The following is an 18,018-nucleotide window of genomic DNA, read 5'->3' as shown; positions in this document are numbered from 1 at the left end:
ACGAACAAAAATTCCTCCAACAAGCTGCATAATGTATGCTCATGCATACCTATGTATGCTAATGTTGTCGGCATCTGGAGGCAATTCTGAAAATTGGGACGTTAACCACGGGATACTCAATTTTGAGCCTTTCAGATCATCTGGTAGACTACCCAATAGCTCGTCACAAATAGTTTTCCAATTATATTATAATGAACCTGTCAAAAGTTCTCCGTCCACTCGTAACCCAAACTGAATAGCAACATCCTGCAACGTAATTGTACATTCCCCACAAGGTAGGTGAAATGTATGGGTTTCTGGTCTCCAACACTCTACTAAAGCAGTAATGAGGTGTCAATTAAGTTGGATAAATCCAATTTGTGCAACCCCCAAGAAAACCAACATGTCCAACGTAAGGAGCAATCCGTGGATCAAATGGGATAGTATGTTGTGCAGATGCCTCCCTTTTTCAACAACCCAAAACCACGGTAGAAGAACTATCTCATATCGATTGTGAACAATGGGTATTTTGTTAATATAGTTGCATAGAATTAGAAGGATCGGGCTTCATTACCTACAAAGTTTAGATTACATTACATAACAAATAAAGTTCCATTACACAAAGTTCCATTACATAAAAATAAAACTCCATTAAACAAAGTCATCATTCCATTAAGCAAAGTCATCAATGGCCCAAAAATTAAAAGTTACATTACACAAAAATAAAATTCCATTACATAAAAAATAAAAATAAAAAGATCTATAAATCAACCCAAATGAAAATTTATAAAACATACACTTAAATCAGCCAAAATGAAAACAAAATAGTAGATCTAAGGAAGAAATTTCATATATTGGAACAAAAGGGTAGCCCAAATGTACAAACTTGGAAATAAATAAATAAATAAAACTTTTACCTAAGGCAGGTGGTAGATCGACTCACGATAGCGGAGTAGGATGGTAGCAACAAGAAGATCGGAGACGGAGGAGGGGGGAGAGAGGAGGCAGAGAAAGCGGCGGCACGACTGTGAGTGTGGAAGGAAGATGAAAAGTTTCGGATGGAGGAAGCGGGGAGGGGTCGTGGGATTTATTGGGACCATACACGACTTAGGTAATTGTGGACTCCATCCATAATTATATGGTCAACGACTATCCATATGGACAGTCTATGCACCAGGTCACTTTCACTTCATGGACTCTGAAGGAAGTCGTGTACTAGGTACACGATTAAGGGGTAATTATGTACCGGGTACACAATTTTAAAATCTGTTTTTACCAGTACTTTCAACCAAACCTATTTTTGTTAAAATAATAATATTTTTTAAAAAAATAATTGTTTTAAAGCAATAAAATTAAATGTTCTAAAAAAAATGAGACATGGTGCGGATTTCGAAGAAGAAAAAGCATAAACCATAGAGTAAACCCCCAAACCCAAACAGATGTGTTTGTTTACAATCCTTTCAGATAAAACTCCCAGAAAGAAAAAGGAAAAAGCAACAAAATTAGAAATGGGTGATTGTTTGCATTGGCAATTGTGGTAGTCACTCCACGTGTCCCCCACCTCTCTCATGCATATCACCACCTGTTATTGAATCCCGGCACTCAACAGATAGCCATTTTGATCTTTGACGCACACTTCACTTCACTGTTTCTTCCAAATTAGTTCTGTTTACGGAACTGGAATTGGAATTGGAACTGGAATTGTAAAGAAAAGGATGGAGTTGATAAACTCGTTTTTGAATGTGGTGGTGCCACCGGCGAGTCTGGTGATGCTGGCTTTCTCCTGGCCGGCATTGTCCTTCATCAGTGCCTGTGAATGGATTTACAATTCCTTCAATACTGAAAATATGGAAGATAAAGTCGTCATTATCACTGGAGCTTCCTCTGGCATTGGAGAGGTTTTTCTTAATTCATTCTTTCATTCTGTTCTTTTCCTATATACCCTTTTTCCATTTCTTTTTATTTCGGTCGTCCATTAGAAGTTTGAGACGAATTTGATATTCGAACGAAAAAAAAAAAATTAAATTCGCTAGAAGGAGGGCTTGAACCTCCGACCTTGTGGTTAACAGCCACACGCTCTAACCAACTGAGCTATTCCAGCATTTCTTGGTTGCTAGATCTGTTTTATTATTCTAAAATCCTATTGTTTTGGTCCTGATTTCTCATGACAACTTTTAGTCCTGAAATTTAGTGGGTAATTTAGTCCCTGTGTTACTTATATTCCCTATTTAAAATTAAGTTTCGATTTTCGTTTCAAATAAGTTTAATTCTTGATCAATTGTAAAAGAAATTTCATTGAATCATACTCATATTCTTCAAGGTAGAAACTAGGCTATCAAAGTTCAGGGATTAAATCTATGAAAATACCTCATTGACTAAAATTTTAACTTCAATTTTTTTAAGGTATCGATTTTTTGTAAATCCAAGTCAATTATAGGGTGATACGCATAAAAAAGAACTCTTGAGGACTTGGTTGAACAGTTGAGGGAGAGATAGATTCAAAATTTTGACTATTTTGTTAAGAAGAATGAATGCATCCTGATGTTTATGATGTTAAATGGAATGTGAAAGTGCAGCAAATAGCTTATGAGTATGCAAAAAGGAAGGCGAATCTGATGCTGGTGGCAAGGAGAGAGACCAGACTACGAATGATAAGTGAGAATGCTAGGTTCATGGGAGCTAAACGAGTTTTGATTATGGCTGCTGATGTTGTTAAAGAAGATGATTGTCGAAGATTTGTTTCTGAAACTGTTCATATCTTTGGACGAGGTTTGTATTCAATCTCCAAGACTCGTCCAAACTAAACTTAAGTACATAACAAATTTATTATTATTATTATTTATATCCCTTGTTCTTGTGCAGTGGATCATCTAGTAAATACTGCAAGTTTGGGACATACATTCTACTTTGAGGAAGTTACCGATACATCGATATTTCCCCATTTGATGGTATGATACTACGACCCCATAATGAAAGTCGAGACTCGAGAGTGAAGATGATGAGATGCTCCTAAAACCTTTGCCAAGCCTTCTAATTAGTATTTGGCTAATACTATCTCGTAATGCAGGATATAAACTTTTGGGGAAATGTGTATCCAACTCTGGTGGCTCTTCCATACCTACGACAAAGCAACGGTCGAGTCGTTGTTAACGCATCGGTCGAGACCTGGTTGCCTCTGCCACGAATGAGTCTGTACTCTGTGAGTTTACAATTCTTCACTATAAATGATCTCTCTAGCAACTAGCAAACAGAACATATCCATTTTCAGATAAATTAGTCTCTATTAGATTTTTCGATTCATGGTCATTTGATGTTAAGAACAAACTGTCTTGATTTCGATTATAATAGGCTGCAAAAGCAGCACTGGTGAACTTCTATGAGACATTGAGGTTTGAAGTGAAAGATGATGTTGGGATAACAATTGCTACACATGGTTGGATTGGAAGTGAAATGACCAGAGGCAAGTTCATGGTAGAAGATGGTGCAGAAATGCAACGGAAGGAAGAAAGAGAGGTGAACGAATTAGCTCTTTAGTTTGGCCAATCTTCAAATAATGGATAAATGGTTCATTTTGCATTTCAGGTGCATGTAGCTGGAGGCCCAATTGAGGAGTTTGCAAAGTTGATCGTGTCAGGGGCATGTCGGGGAAATATATACGTGAAGTATCCAAGCTGGTATGACGTCTTCCTGCTATATAGGATGTTTGCACCAAATGTCCTGAACTGGACATTCAGGTTGCTGCTTTCGGCTAACGGTTCAAGGAGGACGTCCCTTGTCGGGACGGGAATGCCTGTATATGAAGGCAATGCGAGTGGGAGGCCGCTTTTGGAGGGAGCGTCGCCTAGAAGACTGCTTCTTCCTGCTAATTCGCCACAAAGCAGCCTACAGGCCCAGAAGCTGGAATGAAAACCTTTCTAGCATAGAGAATCATAAGTGGTTACTACTGATTTTCTTATAAAATCTTGTATATGAATGTTTTGTTCTTTCGATTTGATCTGATTATGAGTTTAATAAACAGTACGTTTTTGAGTTCATCTGTAAACTTCAATAAAAGAATGGAACATTTGTTTTGCTTCAACAACAGCCATCTAATTTCTTGCTGTGTATGTGTATAGTATACAAGAACAGATATGATATTTCCCAACCAGAAAAGAATTGAACTTACATCTATTTGAAAGCATCTGAAACAGAATAAATGAAGTCCAAGAAACCAGTTCCCTTGAGAAGACCCTTACCAGTTAGGAGCTCAAAATCCAACAACAACAAGAAGCCAATCACTGCTGCCTTTCCATTTATCACTTCATTCTTTCCGGTGAAGCCAAACCCTTCAAGATCTTCATCAACCACCATTTTCACCTTGAACATAACACAAGGCAGAAGTTCAAGAACTGAAGAGAACTATGGGAAAGAAAAAGAGAGAGAGAGAGAAAACAGATTTGATTTGTCTCAGGGTCCAACATTCTCTAGTTACCTCGTCCACATTGACATCAGTTGCAGTTACACCAGGTTGAGCTTTCCCACTGAAGACAATCTCAGCAGATGAATCTGATATTACATTTCCTCTCATGTTGATATAGATGTTGTCTTCATCAGTTTTAACAGGGTATATGAAAAGCTTCCTTAAGGCTGGTGTGAGGACTCTGAGGACTGGGTTCTTTGGATACCATTCCTTGATGTCTCCAGTTTGGAGGTCAAATGTGCTATCTGTCGTTGGACAGACAATACAGCCATCCTGAGTAGGGAAAGAGTATGATCATTCAATGAAGTGTTCTAAATTGCAAGAATACATTAGACCTCATTACTGTTTGAAAAACTGAATGGTGATGAACATTCAGAACATTGGAGTCTTAACAGTCAATTTGAATGAGTAAACTACACACTTCCAGTCGTACAGTGTATCGTTTGCTGACTTAAAATACTCGAAAACCATTGTTGCAAGCCATAGAAAGGGATGTCATAAGCATGTGACAGATACACATAAGTTGGTTCGAATACTTATAATGAAAGATGTAGTATATTAACTACATTTCATGGACATGTACCAAATTGATTTCTGTATAATATACAATATTTTGAGAAGTGAAAATACTTATTGAGAATGAAAACAATAAATATTTACAAATCAATAAATGATAAGATTTACAAGTTGAGAATATTATCAATATTTTAAAAAATAGGATATGATCTATGGTACATAAATAAGGATCACATCTCTACTGTAGGAGGTCTACTAGGTGAAATCAAGCTTGATCCACACTATATGTTATGTATTATATGAGGGTTTTAGATGAAATCGGGCTTGACCAATGAACAGTATCGAATCATTGTAAAGTAAAGGGAGGGATCTATTGTCCAAAACTCGACTAAAGCAGTAATGGCTTTTTGAGACTTAGTAACTTAGAAGGGGCATTGAAATAGTAGCTTAATGCCAATAACGAACATAATCTTTCTCTAGATCAGGAAAATATGTAGTAGCAAAACAATAATCAATGATTCAAGTGCGTGCAACTAACATATCCAAGTCTAGACAAAACACAGATTTCAAATAAGGAGCTCTTCGTTGAAATCAGAAAATTCTACAGTTTTTGTTGACAGTCACAAGAAAAGCAGAAATCAGAGGAAATGAAATTAACCTTAGTGAGCTTGGCATTGAGGAGACCTTCAGTGTAAGCACCTTCAGCAGGGGACCGATTCTCAATAGCAAAAATCTTATCCTTATACCAAAGAAGCAAAATAGTTTCACCGCCCTGAATAATCACGCGCCGCTCCCCTCTGGGCAGCGCCGACAACGGAACCACCGGCACCCAGTTACCAGACGCGGAGGATTCCTCGGCCACCGAGATCTCGGAGGCTTTGCAGGAGATTTTGCGGGAAGCGGGCGGAGGAGAAGCGAAAAGGGAGCGGTGAATGGCGGGTTTCAGAAGGGGCAGGGCGGCGGTGCATGGTGCAGAGATGGGGTGGGTCCGGCGGAATGTGGGGGCAAAATGGGAAGTGAGATTAGTGGAATTGACGGCCATTGGAAGGAGGAAGTAGAAGAGAAATGGAGAGGGAGAGTGATGGTGAGAGAAGAAGCAGGGGAGGAGAGAGAGAGAGGGATTTAGAGAGAGAAAATGGAGGATTTTCCATTGGCCACATGAAATGGATAACAAATGGGTCAATGAAAAAGGAGAGCCAGTAATGAGAGGAATGGCAATGTGAATATGTGCACCATATTCTTATACGTTATGTAATTGGTTTCACATGGGCCCCCAAGTTTTATTCTTCAGTCAACATTTTTAGTTCCACGTCTACCATAAAACTAGGGTGGTCATTCAAACTGCAAAAATTTCTAAAATCTAATCTAATCGAATCGAATCGAAAATTCAATAAAATCAAAAAATGCAGTTCGTTTGAAAAAAATTTTAAACCGAATTAATTGGGTTCAGTTCAATTCCACTTACGAAAACCGAATTTGAAACCAAACCGTTTTTAACTAATATATATATATATTTATTTATATATTTAAAAAAAGAGTAAAACCAAACCGCTTTTAATTTAAAGAACAAAACCGAATTTAAAACCAAACCGAACCGAACCGTTTTTAATTAAAAAAATATAACAGATTTTTTAAAAGTGTCAAAACCAAATTTGAAACCGAACCGAACCATTTTTAACTAATATATATATTTAAAGAAAAAGTAAAACCGAATCATTTTTAATTTAAAGAACAAAATTGATTTAGAACCGAACCGAATCGAACCATTTTTTAATTAAAAAATAATATAACATGGATATTTTAAAATGCCAAAACCGAATTTGAATACCGCATATATGTGATTCGATTTGAACCAATAAACCGGTTCGGTTCGGTTCAATTCAATTCAATTCGCTTTGACCACCAAATCAAATCGAACCGAACCGTTTCCACCCCTACTTAAAACCATCATATTTAGTTTTCACGATTATTTTATTTTGATCTCTAAACTTCAAAACATAAAAATGTACTCAAATTGATATAAGGTTGTTAAATTATATCTTTAATTTCAAAGTAATATCATGAGTCTCGTCAATGTTTTAGGGCTGAAACCGTTGTGTGTGGTACTGAATGTTTGTTTATAGAATTGGAACTATAATTGTCTAAGCAAACCGAAGGAAATCAAACTATGTAAACATGTGTTTTAAATAAGACATATAAGATGATTGCATTATTTATTGGGTTTGCCATCGCACTAGTCATTACTAGAGAATGTTGATTAAAATATTAAAGAATTACTAAACATTTTTTAATCTAATAAGGACATGTGCATAGTTTTATTTTAAAGTAGAATGTGATAGGGTTTTTTTTCTAAATAATTTCAAAATTTATGCACGACAGGAAATTGATAAATTTTTAGAGAAAAATGACAATTGAGTTCTTTTTTTAAAAAAAAAATGTGAATATTGTTGAAATTATTTAATAGTTAATTTGTGTATTTGCCAAAATTTCTATGTGCACAACTTTAATTTGGTGAAAATATTGATGAGTTTATTAAGATTTCTACGCTGTCTTCAACTAAAATTAGTTGGTACAAAATCTAACCGATGATAAAATTTACTACTTTTGTTTGAGTTTAGAGTCACATGATGAAATCGAAAGTTTTATTTATGGAGTATTTGAAGCTCTAACTTGGAATGGATTGAGGTGGTTATAATAGCCCATCCAATGTTTAAAGTAAGTAGTAAGAAAACGGAGATATGGGTTATTTTAACCCTCTGTTTCACAATGGTTAATAAAACAACTTTCCCTTCATCAACTGTTTATAATGACTCCACTCCATCAGGACCACCTTCACTCAGACGATTACCTCTAGCGACTAGCTCTTGCGATCACCTAGCTACCAATAATAATAATAATAATAATAATAATAATAACAATAAAAGATAACAATTACAAGCGCACTTTGGTCTTCTTCTCTACCTCTTCATGCCACTTGGTTCTTTGTCGCCACATCTTCCCCCTTCATCCTCCTTGCTCTCCTTACCCTTCTATTGTAGAGAGCAGTTGACAAAGCTAAGGGAGCCTCCTTGGTTGGAGTAGAGTTACTCATGGAGGGGTGGAGAATCTCCATCTAGCTTAGTTTGTTTTATTCTTCATCTGACCAATTTTGTCATTTAAAACAATTTCTTATAAGTTGGTCATTTGATTTTTATATATTACAAGTCATTTATTAAAAAAATATAACAAATTAGTAAAAGTTCCTTGGTACATTAAAAAAGATTTTCTTTTGCTATATTTAACAATATTTTTAATAATTTTATCATTTAAAATAATTTCACAACAAATTACATATTTTCTATTAAAAGAATGTAAACATGACGTTAATTAGTAACCCTAAAACTCCATCTCATTATGACTAGGAAGATTAAACCGCACTCACCGACCACCCACACAAGCCTTCAATACGACGTCTCTTCCATAACTCCAAATCACCAAACTGTGAGCCAAGAAATAGAAGGGAGATGGAAGAAGACAGGATTAGCCTCTTACCAGATGACATTCTCCATCACATTCTTTCCTCAATGGATACTCATATACTCATCAAAACTACTTTATTATTATCAAAAAGATGGACAAATCTTTGGACTTCAATCCCAACTTTACTCTTCGACTTTCCCTCCTTCTCATGCCCTCATTCGAATCATCGAAGGGAAAGATGCTTCCGCCGTTTCATTAAACGGGTTTTATCCTATCGCCGTATTCATCTAACTCCACTCTCTAAGGTCAACAAAATAACTCTGTTTTTCGCCACCGAGCCCTTTGGTTGTCGTTCCAACTCCGAAGAATTCTGGGATACACGAAGATTCGAGAAGGAAGACCAAATACTTTTCAAACTCTTGTTTTACTTCGCAGCATTGAACAATGTCGAAGATTTCTCCATCCATGGCGGAGATTTGGCCATTTTACGACATGTCGTTCCCTAAAGCTCTCAGGGTATTTCGAAGGCATATGGGTTCCTCATGGTTTTGAATTCTTGAGGTCTCTCGAGATTAAAAACTTTTATCCACATTCTTATTTTGAAGAACTTGAAGAAGGAATGTTACCCGATTACCCACTTCTCGAACGTTTGATTCTCCGAGGTTCTTGTTTTGAATATCTGGACATCTGTGCCCCAAAACTTGAATACTTGGAATTGGGAACTCTGTCTTGTCGTGAATATAGATTCGGCTCCGAGATCTTTTTGTGTACTCCCAATCTGACATTTGTGAAACTAGATAATGTTGTACCGTATTTGAGCTTTACTGATGATTTTCTCTCTTTACAAAAAGTTGAGTTTGATCTCGATTATGAAATATCAATTTTTGATGGTGATGAGGTGAAGAAAGAAGTTGTGGAAAATCTAACAAGTGTGTTTAATCTACTTGGAAAGGCAAATTCAATAGTGATTAATTCTCTTGCTGTGGAGGTACATATTCAAATATATGTTGTTTGGTAGCGTTGTATATCTGTATAAATTGTTGTTTAATTTATAACTTTTTTGTTTCAGGAGCTTTCGAAGTTTGTTATCATTCCTTCTTCAACTAAAGATGAAGGCTTCATGTTTGAGAAATTGAGGGAGTTGAGGGTGAGAGAGGGAGGCATTTGTGATCGTGATATTGAAAGGTCAAATGAAATCTTGAACTGCTGGCTAAACAACAGCCCTTCTATGGAGACATGGTATGTTCAGGAGCTTTTGGAATATGGATGTGTTAAATCACTACTTTATACTAGGATTTAAGTTCATTGCTTTTGCTACTTATTCTAAGGTTTTTGGATGTTAGGTTTTGAATACTTGGAGCTGGTTCGGTTTGAACTTTAGCTGAAACCACACTCCAATTGCTTGTTTTGTATGTATGTGTTTGTCTAGAAAGAGAAATTTGTGTTGGTCCGACTTAAACTCCCATCTATCGATGCTTTTGATTTCATAACTTTCCAACTCTTGATTTAAGTGATCTGAAAACCATTTGAAAATAAGGGTTTGAATGGCAAAAAAAAAAAAAAAAAAAAAAAATGTTATATTTCACGTTTTAAGTGTCAAAGTGTTGTTACATATTTGTTTAAGTTCTTAGTCCCATATTCTCAGTGTGAATTTTGTGATAATTTTGTTAACATTAAGACTAGTATATTTAACTCAAGAGATTGGTTTAAATTAATAAGATAAATCCTAAACTCGACAAAGGAAATAACATAAATGATGTGGAGGACAATGCAAACACAAATTTGTCAAGCATACTCTACTCATCCATTTAGGGTATCCACCAAACCGAACTTTTTGGAAAATTTAGCTTATAATTACGAGTATAAATATAAACTACATTGAAGATGAATCCATATGTACATAAAGAATGTATAGTGAAATATAACAACAAAACAAAATGAAATATGATAACAAAATTTGGAAATCAATGTATTCAAACCTTGTGATAGTTTCTACACTCTCGAAGGATGTAGATGAACGTTTATCTAGAAGAATAATTTACAATTCTATCCGACCTAAAAGCATTGATTTTAGAGGATCTTTCATTTGTGAAGGGCTAAAAGTTGTTTTTTTTTTTGTTTTTTTGTTTTTTGTTTTTTGTTTTTTGTTTTTTTTTGTCGGAAATTGATCTCAAGGCTTGATTTCTCCATAAGCATGAATTAGGACACTTATCTAGGCTTGAGGGAATGGGTGTAGTTATCAAAATGCATGCTATATTCAACGTGTTTTTATTATTGTCAAATTACTATAAAAGAATATTATTAAATAATATGAATTGGTTGTGGAAGATGATCATCGGAATTGGCCGTTGAAGAGAGTTGTCGGAGCTAGTGCCAAAATAGGGAGTTAGGTGATCTTCATTGGAGTTGGATGCCAAAGTGATTGTCGAGTTGGCCACCAAAGTTGGTCGTGTAGGTGACCGTCGGCATTGGTCATCGGAAGTGGTTGTTGCCGAAATCTAACATTAAATGTGGTTTTTGCTAGAATTGACTGTCAGACTCATTGTATTTTGTCGTGGGTGGTGGAGTTATTGAAAACCAAAGACTAAAATATTATTGGGGCAAATATTGATGAGTCAAATTTACAGATATATCACAGAAATTCATAAAAACCACGAATCTGCTAAGAAAAACCACGAATATCACATATATGGTAGGTAATGAAATAATGAAATAATAGATAATAATTAAGACCGAAAAATTATTATGAACCAAATATTTCATTAACAAAAGTCTATTCATGCAGAATAAAGGTCACATATAAGGTTCAATAATAAAAGATGATCTAAGAGTTACCAATCCAACATTTAGTGTAATTGATTTGATATGACAATATTGCTCCCAAGTCATTGTATGTTAAAAATTTTCTAACATTTTGAAAGTATATCATCAATGAGTTTCAACGTCAACCTAAATGTTGCCAAAAGAAGGATACCTTGGATCGGTCTAAAGAATGTAAATAACATAGAGGCTCTAAGTTTGAGTCTTTATATCTTTTATGGGAAAGTTGTGGTTCCCATCTATAGATTCATGTATTAAACACATCATTATATCCACAGGAACCATAATCACTTGAATGACTATAGTTACTATGAATTCAATCATTATTACTATTTTATAGACATATATTGGCCATGTCCATATTGAACGGTCCAAACTCATCTCCTTCATATTTGAAAGAATTGAATCAACATTGATTTGAGCATCATCATAGGTAGATCTTCAACAAATGAAAGATTTTCCAAGTGCTCCAATTTCTGGTCCACCGACTCTTTGACCACGGTCGGAGTCTTGTGCGACATGCATGAATTGAGATTCTCTAATGAATGGACTAATTTCTAGTCCATCAACTTTATGACCATGGTTGAAATTTTTTTGTGGTTTTTCCAAATTCAATTTCTTTGAAAATGAAAAATTTGGATTGAAAATTGAAAAAATTTAGAAATAGGAAAATATAACAATTGGACAAGCTTGATATTGGAAAAAAAATAAAAAAAATAAAGCTATACATAGAGATAATTAGACGACAAAAATAGACGAGATATCTATGATATTTCTACTATATTGACAAAAATATTCATAATATATCAACACAATATCCGTGATTTTGTTGAACTGTAAAAAATATTATTCCAAAAAAATATGTTAAAGTTATATAGCAAAATTTGGAGAAAAAAGATGTTGCCTTCCAATATCTCTATGGAACATGTGATTTGATGGATATATAATAGATATATTGCGAGTATATCAAGATTTTTTAAAAAACAAGGGTTAAAATAATCATTACATTATTTTATAGCCCACCTAGGCTAAGTTGAGTGTGAGGTCCAATCACTCCCCTATAGAATCAATTTTATGAAGCCAAATCAAATCCCAGTAGAATCTCGATAGCAGCTTGAATCAATTTAGTATCTGAACCACTGGCATTGGCTGTTGATGACCTCTCCCACGCATCCCAAGCATCTTCCTAATGTCAAGAAAATTTAAAATTTAAACCGCACCCACCCATAGTTTGATTCTTTGAAGCTCTCCGGATACTTTGTGGAGACATGGTATGTTCAGGAGCTTTTGGAATATGGATGTATTAAATCACTACTTTGTATTAGGATTTAAGTTTATAAGATAAATCTTAAGCATATTCATCCTTTTAGAGTATCAACCAAACAGAACGTCTCGTAGAATTAAACTCATAATTACGAATATAAATTTAAGCTACATTGAAGAATGAAATATAACAACACAACAAAATGCAAGATAGTAACAAAATTTGGAAATTAATGTATTCAAATCTTGTGACAAGCTTTACACTCTCTAAGGATATTGATCAACCTCTTTCAAGGAGAATAACTTACAACTATATCTCACGAAGTGACTAAAAACATTGACTTTAGAGGAACTTTCTCTCTTGAAGTGCTAAAAGTTTTTCTTCTTGATTGAGAGTATGGAAATTTATCTCGAGGCTTGATTTTCCCAAAAGCATGAAATTAGGACACTTACGAATGGAGTAGTTGTCGAATTGCATGTCCAGACTTGATTTGACACTTGTTATATTCAGAATATTTCTATATGTGTAAATTACTATAAAAGAATATTATTAAATAATACGAACTGATTTTATTATAGAAGAAGAGTTGTTGAGCTAGTTGCCAAAATAGGAGTTGAGATAGAGATGTTTTTAACCAATTGGGCCAAAGACCCCATGAGGACTGCCCTAAACAGAACGAAGAGCTCTCATTAGAAGTAGGGAGAATTTTATGTCCACTGGCAAGAAGTAAATTACATTCTTCACCCACCTTATATATATATATTATAAAAATTCATCCATTAAAATTATAAAACTCAACTTACTAAAAAAAAACTATAAAATTAACTCACTGTGAGAGTTTTTTAATATATAAACTCACAAGTGATTTATACTAAATATGACTGTAAGTTTATATATATAGCTTTTTTAAATACAACATATGTATTAAATTGAAATTAGAATATGTTATTTGTAATATTTAATAAATGATATAAATTAATCATTTTAAATATATCTTTTGTTCACATTGAGTGAGAAATTTAACATTTAATTAAACTTTTCAATATTAAAGTCAATTTTTTCTAAAAAAAATCAAAGGAGAAAAAAATTTAAATGACCTAGTGAAAATTGTATTATACCTACTATTTAAAAAGTGACATTTAATCCTATACATCATGTATCAATCAACTACCGATTAAAAGAGGTTGTATTTAAATGACCTAGTGAAAAATTGAGATTGGTTTCAAGTGTGGTGGAAAAATCCTGCCAATGTGTATTATTTATGCACTGAAAACCAGCAAACTACTAAGGAAAGGTTGCACAACATATTTGACACATCTTGATATTCATATTAGTTAATTGAAACTTGAAAGATATATGAGTTGTGCTAAATGATTTACTTGGCAAATGATATATCAAGCCTAGTGTATCACTATGAATTATGAAGCATAGATACAAATACGACTATACGATACGAATACGATCGAATACGACGATTCGTCAATTTCTAAAAAACTAAGATATGGATACGTCTAAGGATGCGTCATTTTTTATATATTTTTTTTAATATATATACTTCTAAAAAACGAGGATACTGATACGTTGAAAATACATTTTATTTTTCTTAAAAAAAAATCTAGGATATAGATAAATTTAGCATACAAGTTAATAACAATAACACAAAATAGAATACAAACACTGAAATACAATACAAAAAAAAAAAAAACAACATTTAAGATCTTGAAGTACAATAGTTAATAAAAATGCAATAGAAAAGTGATTCATATTACAAAGAAGAAGAAGATTAGAGGGAGAAGTATACGTTGAAAATACATTTTAAATGGTTTATATTTTGGTCAATTTTGTGGGGATTCAAATGTGAAGATGGAAATTAGATGATTCTAGTCTTAGGGTTTGGTCTGTTATTTTTTTTTTTCTTTTAGTTTTGAACTCAAGTAGTGAGTTTTTTAAATAAGCTGCCTAGTTTTAGATTGAGAAAAATTATATGAGTTGTCTTTTTTCTTTAAAAAAATACGCGTAGAAATAGACACGTCAAATCACGTGTCAGATACGTATCTGTAAGTATTGGTATCCAATACGTGTTTGATACGGATTTTTTACCTCACATAAAGTATCTCTGCTTCATACTATGGAGTGACGATGATGATTCCTTGAGATTGTGCATTGACCCCATCAAATTTGAAATATATGTTACCTTAAATAGATGAGTTATTTCATTTTAAGGATACCTTAATATTCTCTAAGTACATTTTACATTCGAAATATCATCAACTAAAAACAAGCATATTACCCTAACATTTATATCATGGGCACTAGGCATTCTAAGTCATGCCATATGGGCTAACTAATATATTAGTTCGATCATTTTAAATGCATGGATTAATTACAAATAAAATGAAAAATAACAAAAATAAACATATTGACAAAATACAAGAAAATATTTATAATTATTAACATAATTTGAGGGAAAATATATATTTTCATTCATGTTGAGTCATTTTTAGAAAACATCTCTCTCATGAAGTGTTAATAATCCAATCCAACTTTGATCAGATTTTTGAGTCGTCGAGTTTTTTGAACACGCCTAGTACTTATAGTTTCTAAATTAAAATAACAATAAAAAAAATTAATGTATTCATATTTTCTAACATTTTAACTTTTAATTTTGAAATTGTTTTTAAAAAACTTTAAGAAATATTTGTTAAAATAAAAAAATTAGAATTGATACGAAAATGACGCGTAAAACAAAAAAGTATTTTCGATAATTTTTACCATTTATTTTTATATAAAAAGATAGAAACTATTATTGTAAAATTAAATAAAAGTAGCAAAATATTGTCATTGCTCGGATCCTCAAAGCACATATGCTACCACTGTACTAATGGAAATATGCGTGTTTTACGGAAACAAAAAAACCGATTTAAAAATGACCTTTTTTGTTTTTCAATTTTCTTTGACAATTTTTAAAATATTTTTAAAATTTTAAAAACAAAAAAACTCAATTACTTACCAAACATATTCATTTTAAAAAACTAAAAACTAAAAACTAAAATTCAAAAACTAATAACTTATTGGTTATCAAACAACCCATAACACCCCGCTTTATAACAATTTTATTTTCAATTTTTGAAAATATATTTTTGGTTTTTAGTTTTTTAAAAACAAAATCATACTTATTTGGTAACTGTTTTTGGTTTTTCGTTTTTAAAAAATAAAAAATAGAAAACCTATTTGGTAATTGTTTTTAGTTTTTGTTATTAAAAAAACAAACACATTGCATCCACAATTTAACCGTCCACAGAGTTAGGTAAAGTATAATCTCACAATTACTCACACCTCGAATCAAACGAATGGTGTATACACAAACGGCAGCAACGAACACAATGAACACAAATGATCACGAACCCAACGAACGATCCTTCAGAAACCTGAAACTCACAACATACAGCGAGTGAGAGGGAGGAACACCGCCACAATGGTACCGTTGATAAATTTCTCCGGTGTGAGAAAACCGCAGAGAGAATATGTGGGTCTTACATGTATATCGTATCTTAGTTAAGAGGAACCAGAGACTTAAGCAGGTACCCAACCACAGAATTTCCGTTGTTATGAGAGCTATATGATGCAGAGTACCTGGGAGATAAAATAGCTACTGATCCTATATTCTGTATAGACGCTTGTGCTCAATCATGTAGAAGATGGCAACCCATCGTATACACCAACTGCCCCAACACGATCGGCGCTTACCTACAATGCAGCTGAGTGAACTATCGCGTATAGGTAATGTCCACCCGATCTTATCTCTCTGTATGAAATGTATTCCTGCTCTAGAAGGAAATTATCGGTACACATTTAATTCCACTGATTAGCCAATAAGCCCTGTTAATGAGAAATTCACGAATCTTAGAGTAACACTAAATATTTAGGAAAATATTTATTCCCTTCTTAATCTCACGGTTTACCACTAATAAATTCCACCATATAATCCTCCTCCATTTCTTAAATCTTGGTTATTAGATGAAAAAAGATAATTATCAAATAATATAAAGACAAAACATTTATAAAATACAACTATAATATCAACTACCATATATTCATAATTTAATAATCTATATGGTATTAATAAGTTTATTAATCATAACATACAAGAGCCACTTAGTGGTCATTTTTTTATTTATGGTATCTTAATGTTATAAATGCATAATTTACATTACTCCCTCACGACTCAGATGTATCTCATACATCTACACCAGATTAAAGTCATAGTCTAAGCAAATTTCTCTGTTAATTTTAACACTTCAAATCAACCCCAAGAACTGTATTCGTGCAAACACTTTAATCGCATTGGAGCTACCAAGGGGACCTTATGTGACCTTAGCTTAAAGCTTATCAATTGGGCTAACGTGAATAATCTAAACTATAACTCTTTAAAATCAGCACAACCTCCATAAACTCATCAAGGTACAACCAACTACGATCTACATAGATCAACGATTCTTAGTGGTTCTCGACATATTTAGCTTACCTACTTTCCTCCTAGGGCAACACTGATTATAAATACAATCTTGTTGGTCCACTAACCTTAATTCCCTCAAAACAATCAAACAGTGTGATAACCCAAACCAAGACTATGATCTACTCTACAGAGTTATGGCAATCCAAATCTTAAGAATCTCGTGAAGCCGCACGTGCATGAAACTTTTTCGATCACTTTAAACTGCAAGATTCCATGATATGAGAAACGCCTACCGTAAAGGTGACTCATCATCATAAACTTTCACCTCTTAATTAGTTACTCTACATTCGATCTTCTCTATTGAGAGTGATCGATAACCCATAATAATAGCTCACATTATACACTAATAATTGCTTGCAAGTCTTCTTCTCTTACCACGACTAAAACGAAGAACTGAGATTTATAGAGCCATACAACTTACATTACTGTCAATTTGAGGAGTAACAGAAACGAATCCAGGCCTGATAAGGGACAATCTAACTACTTATCCACAGAAGCCTCAGGTAAAGGAGTGAATCCATCTTGTCTCATAACGTAAGATCTAATCACACTCGTACTCTCACAAATTAGACAAATACTAAAAAGTGCGGTAAGGTCCTTAAGCATTATATGCACCAAAAAACATGGGCCAATATTATCCACTTGGCGACCACCCGACTCACCCTCACGGACTTATATATTATGGTCAAGTAGTACTAGAGAGCATACATGCACCTATCGAAGAACTAGTGAAATAACGTACAAATCTCTCTCATTATATAATATTAACAACTTAGATAAATGCACTATAAATTAATAGTATCACCTATGGTCGGGAGTCAAAAATCACGTGTAGATGAATGCAATGTTAAAAAGGTACAAATAGAATATAGTCAGGCGTAGCGCCACCTAACAAATACAAAGAATGGATATACACTACTATCATGTAGTAGCCAGAATCTTATACAATACACTATAATAACTAATGTTGTTATATCAAAACAACACAACTACACCCATCGAGAG

At 33.6% G+C, this 18,018-nt stretch overlaps 2 protein-coding genes and 1 non-coding gene across 3 annotated transcripts; 1 reads left to right on the top strand and 2 right to left on the bottom strand.

The window, feature by feature from the left end:
- Positions 1-1,457: 1,457 nt before the first annotated feature.
- On the top strand, positions 1,458-4,057 carry LOC120080615 (11-beta-hydroxysteroid dehydrogenase B). Its single transcript, XM_039035346.1, has 6 exons — positions 1,458-1,877; positions 2,556-2,748; positions 2,842-2,927; positions 3,047-3,178; positions 3,328-3,492; positions 3,562-4,057. Exons 1-6 carry the CDS (start codon positions 1,695-1,697, stop codon positions 3,883-3,885), a joined length of 1,083 nt encoding a protein of 360 aa, XP_038891274.1. The 5' UTR covers positions 1,458-1,694; the 3' UTR covers positions 3,886-4,057.
- TRNAN-GUU lies at positions 2,007-2,080 on the bottom strand. Its single transcript has one exon. It is a non-coding gene; the product is annotated as a tRNA-Asn (tRNA).
- LOC120080616 lies at positions 4,002-6,128 on the bottom strand. Its single transcript, XM_039035347.1, has 3 exons — positions 5,613-6,128; positions 4,451-4,711; positions 4,002-4,335 (listed from the first exon to the last, which is right to left on the bottom strand). Exons 1-3 carry the CDS (start codon positions 5,994-5,996, stop codon positions 4,147-4,149), a joined length of 834 nt encoding a protein of 277 aa, XP_038891275.1. The 5' UTR covers positions 5,997-6,128; the 3' UTR covers positions 4,002-4,146.
- Positions 6,129-18,018: the final 11,890 nt, after the last annotated feature.

This window comes from Benincasa hispida, chromosome 6, assembly GCF_009727055.1.
Source record: "Benincasa hispida cultivar B227 chromosome 6, ASM972705v1, whole genome shotgun sequence".
Taxonomy (NCBI): domain Eukaryota; kingdom Viridiplantae; phylum Streptophyta; class Magnoliopsida; order Cucurbitales; family Cucurbitaceae; genus Benincasa; species Benincasa hispida.
Note: the sequence above shows the minus strand (reverse complement) of the source record. Positions and strands in the feature narration are given on the sequence as shown.

What these genes read in the sequence shown, in the direction of transcription:
- LOC120080615 (XM_039035346.1), top strand. Translation starts at nt 1,695, where the DNA reads ATGGAGTTGATAAACTCGTTTTTGAATGTGGTGGTGCCACCGGCGAGT. An exon ending in CACGAATGAGTCTGTACTCT is followed by an intron (nt 3,179 to 3,327) that starts GTGAGTTTACAA and finishes CGATTATAATAG; the next exon opens with GCTGCAAAAGCAGCACTGGT. An exon ending in AACGGAAGGAAGAAAGAGAG is followed by an intron (nt 3,493 to 3,561) that starts GTGAACGAATTA and finishes TTTGCATTTCAG; the next exon opens with GTGCATGTAGCTGGAGGCCC.
- LOC120080616 (XM_039035347.1), bottom strand. Translation starts at nt 5,996, where the DNA reads ATGGCCGTCAATTCCACTAATCTCACTTCCCATTTTGCCCCCACATTC. An exon ending in TCAATGCCAAGCTCACTAAG is followed by an intron (nt 4,712 to 5,612) that starts GTTAATTTCATT and finishes TTCCCTACTCAG; the next exon opens with GATGGCTGTATTGTCTGTCC. An exon ending in CTGATGTCAATGTGGACGAG is followed by an intron (nt 4,336 to 4,450) that starts GTAACTAGAGAA and finishes GTTATGTTCAAG; the next exon opens with GTGAAAATGGTGGTTGATGA.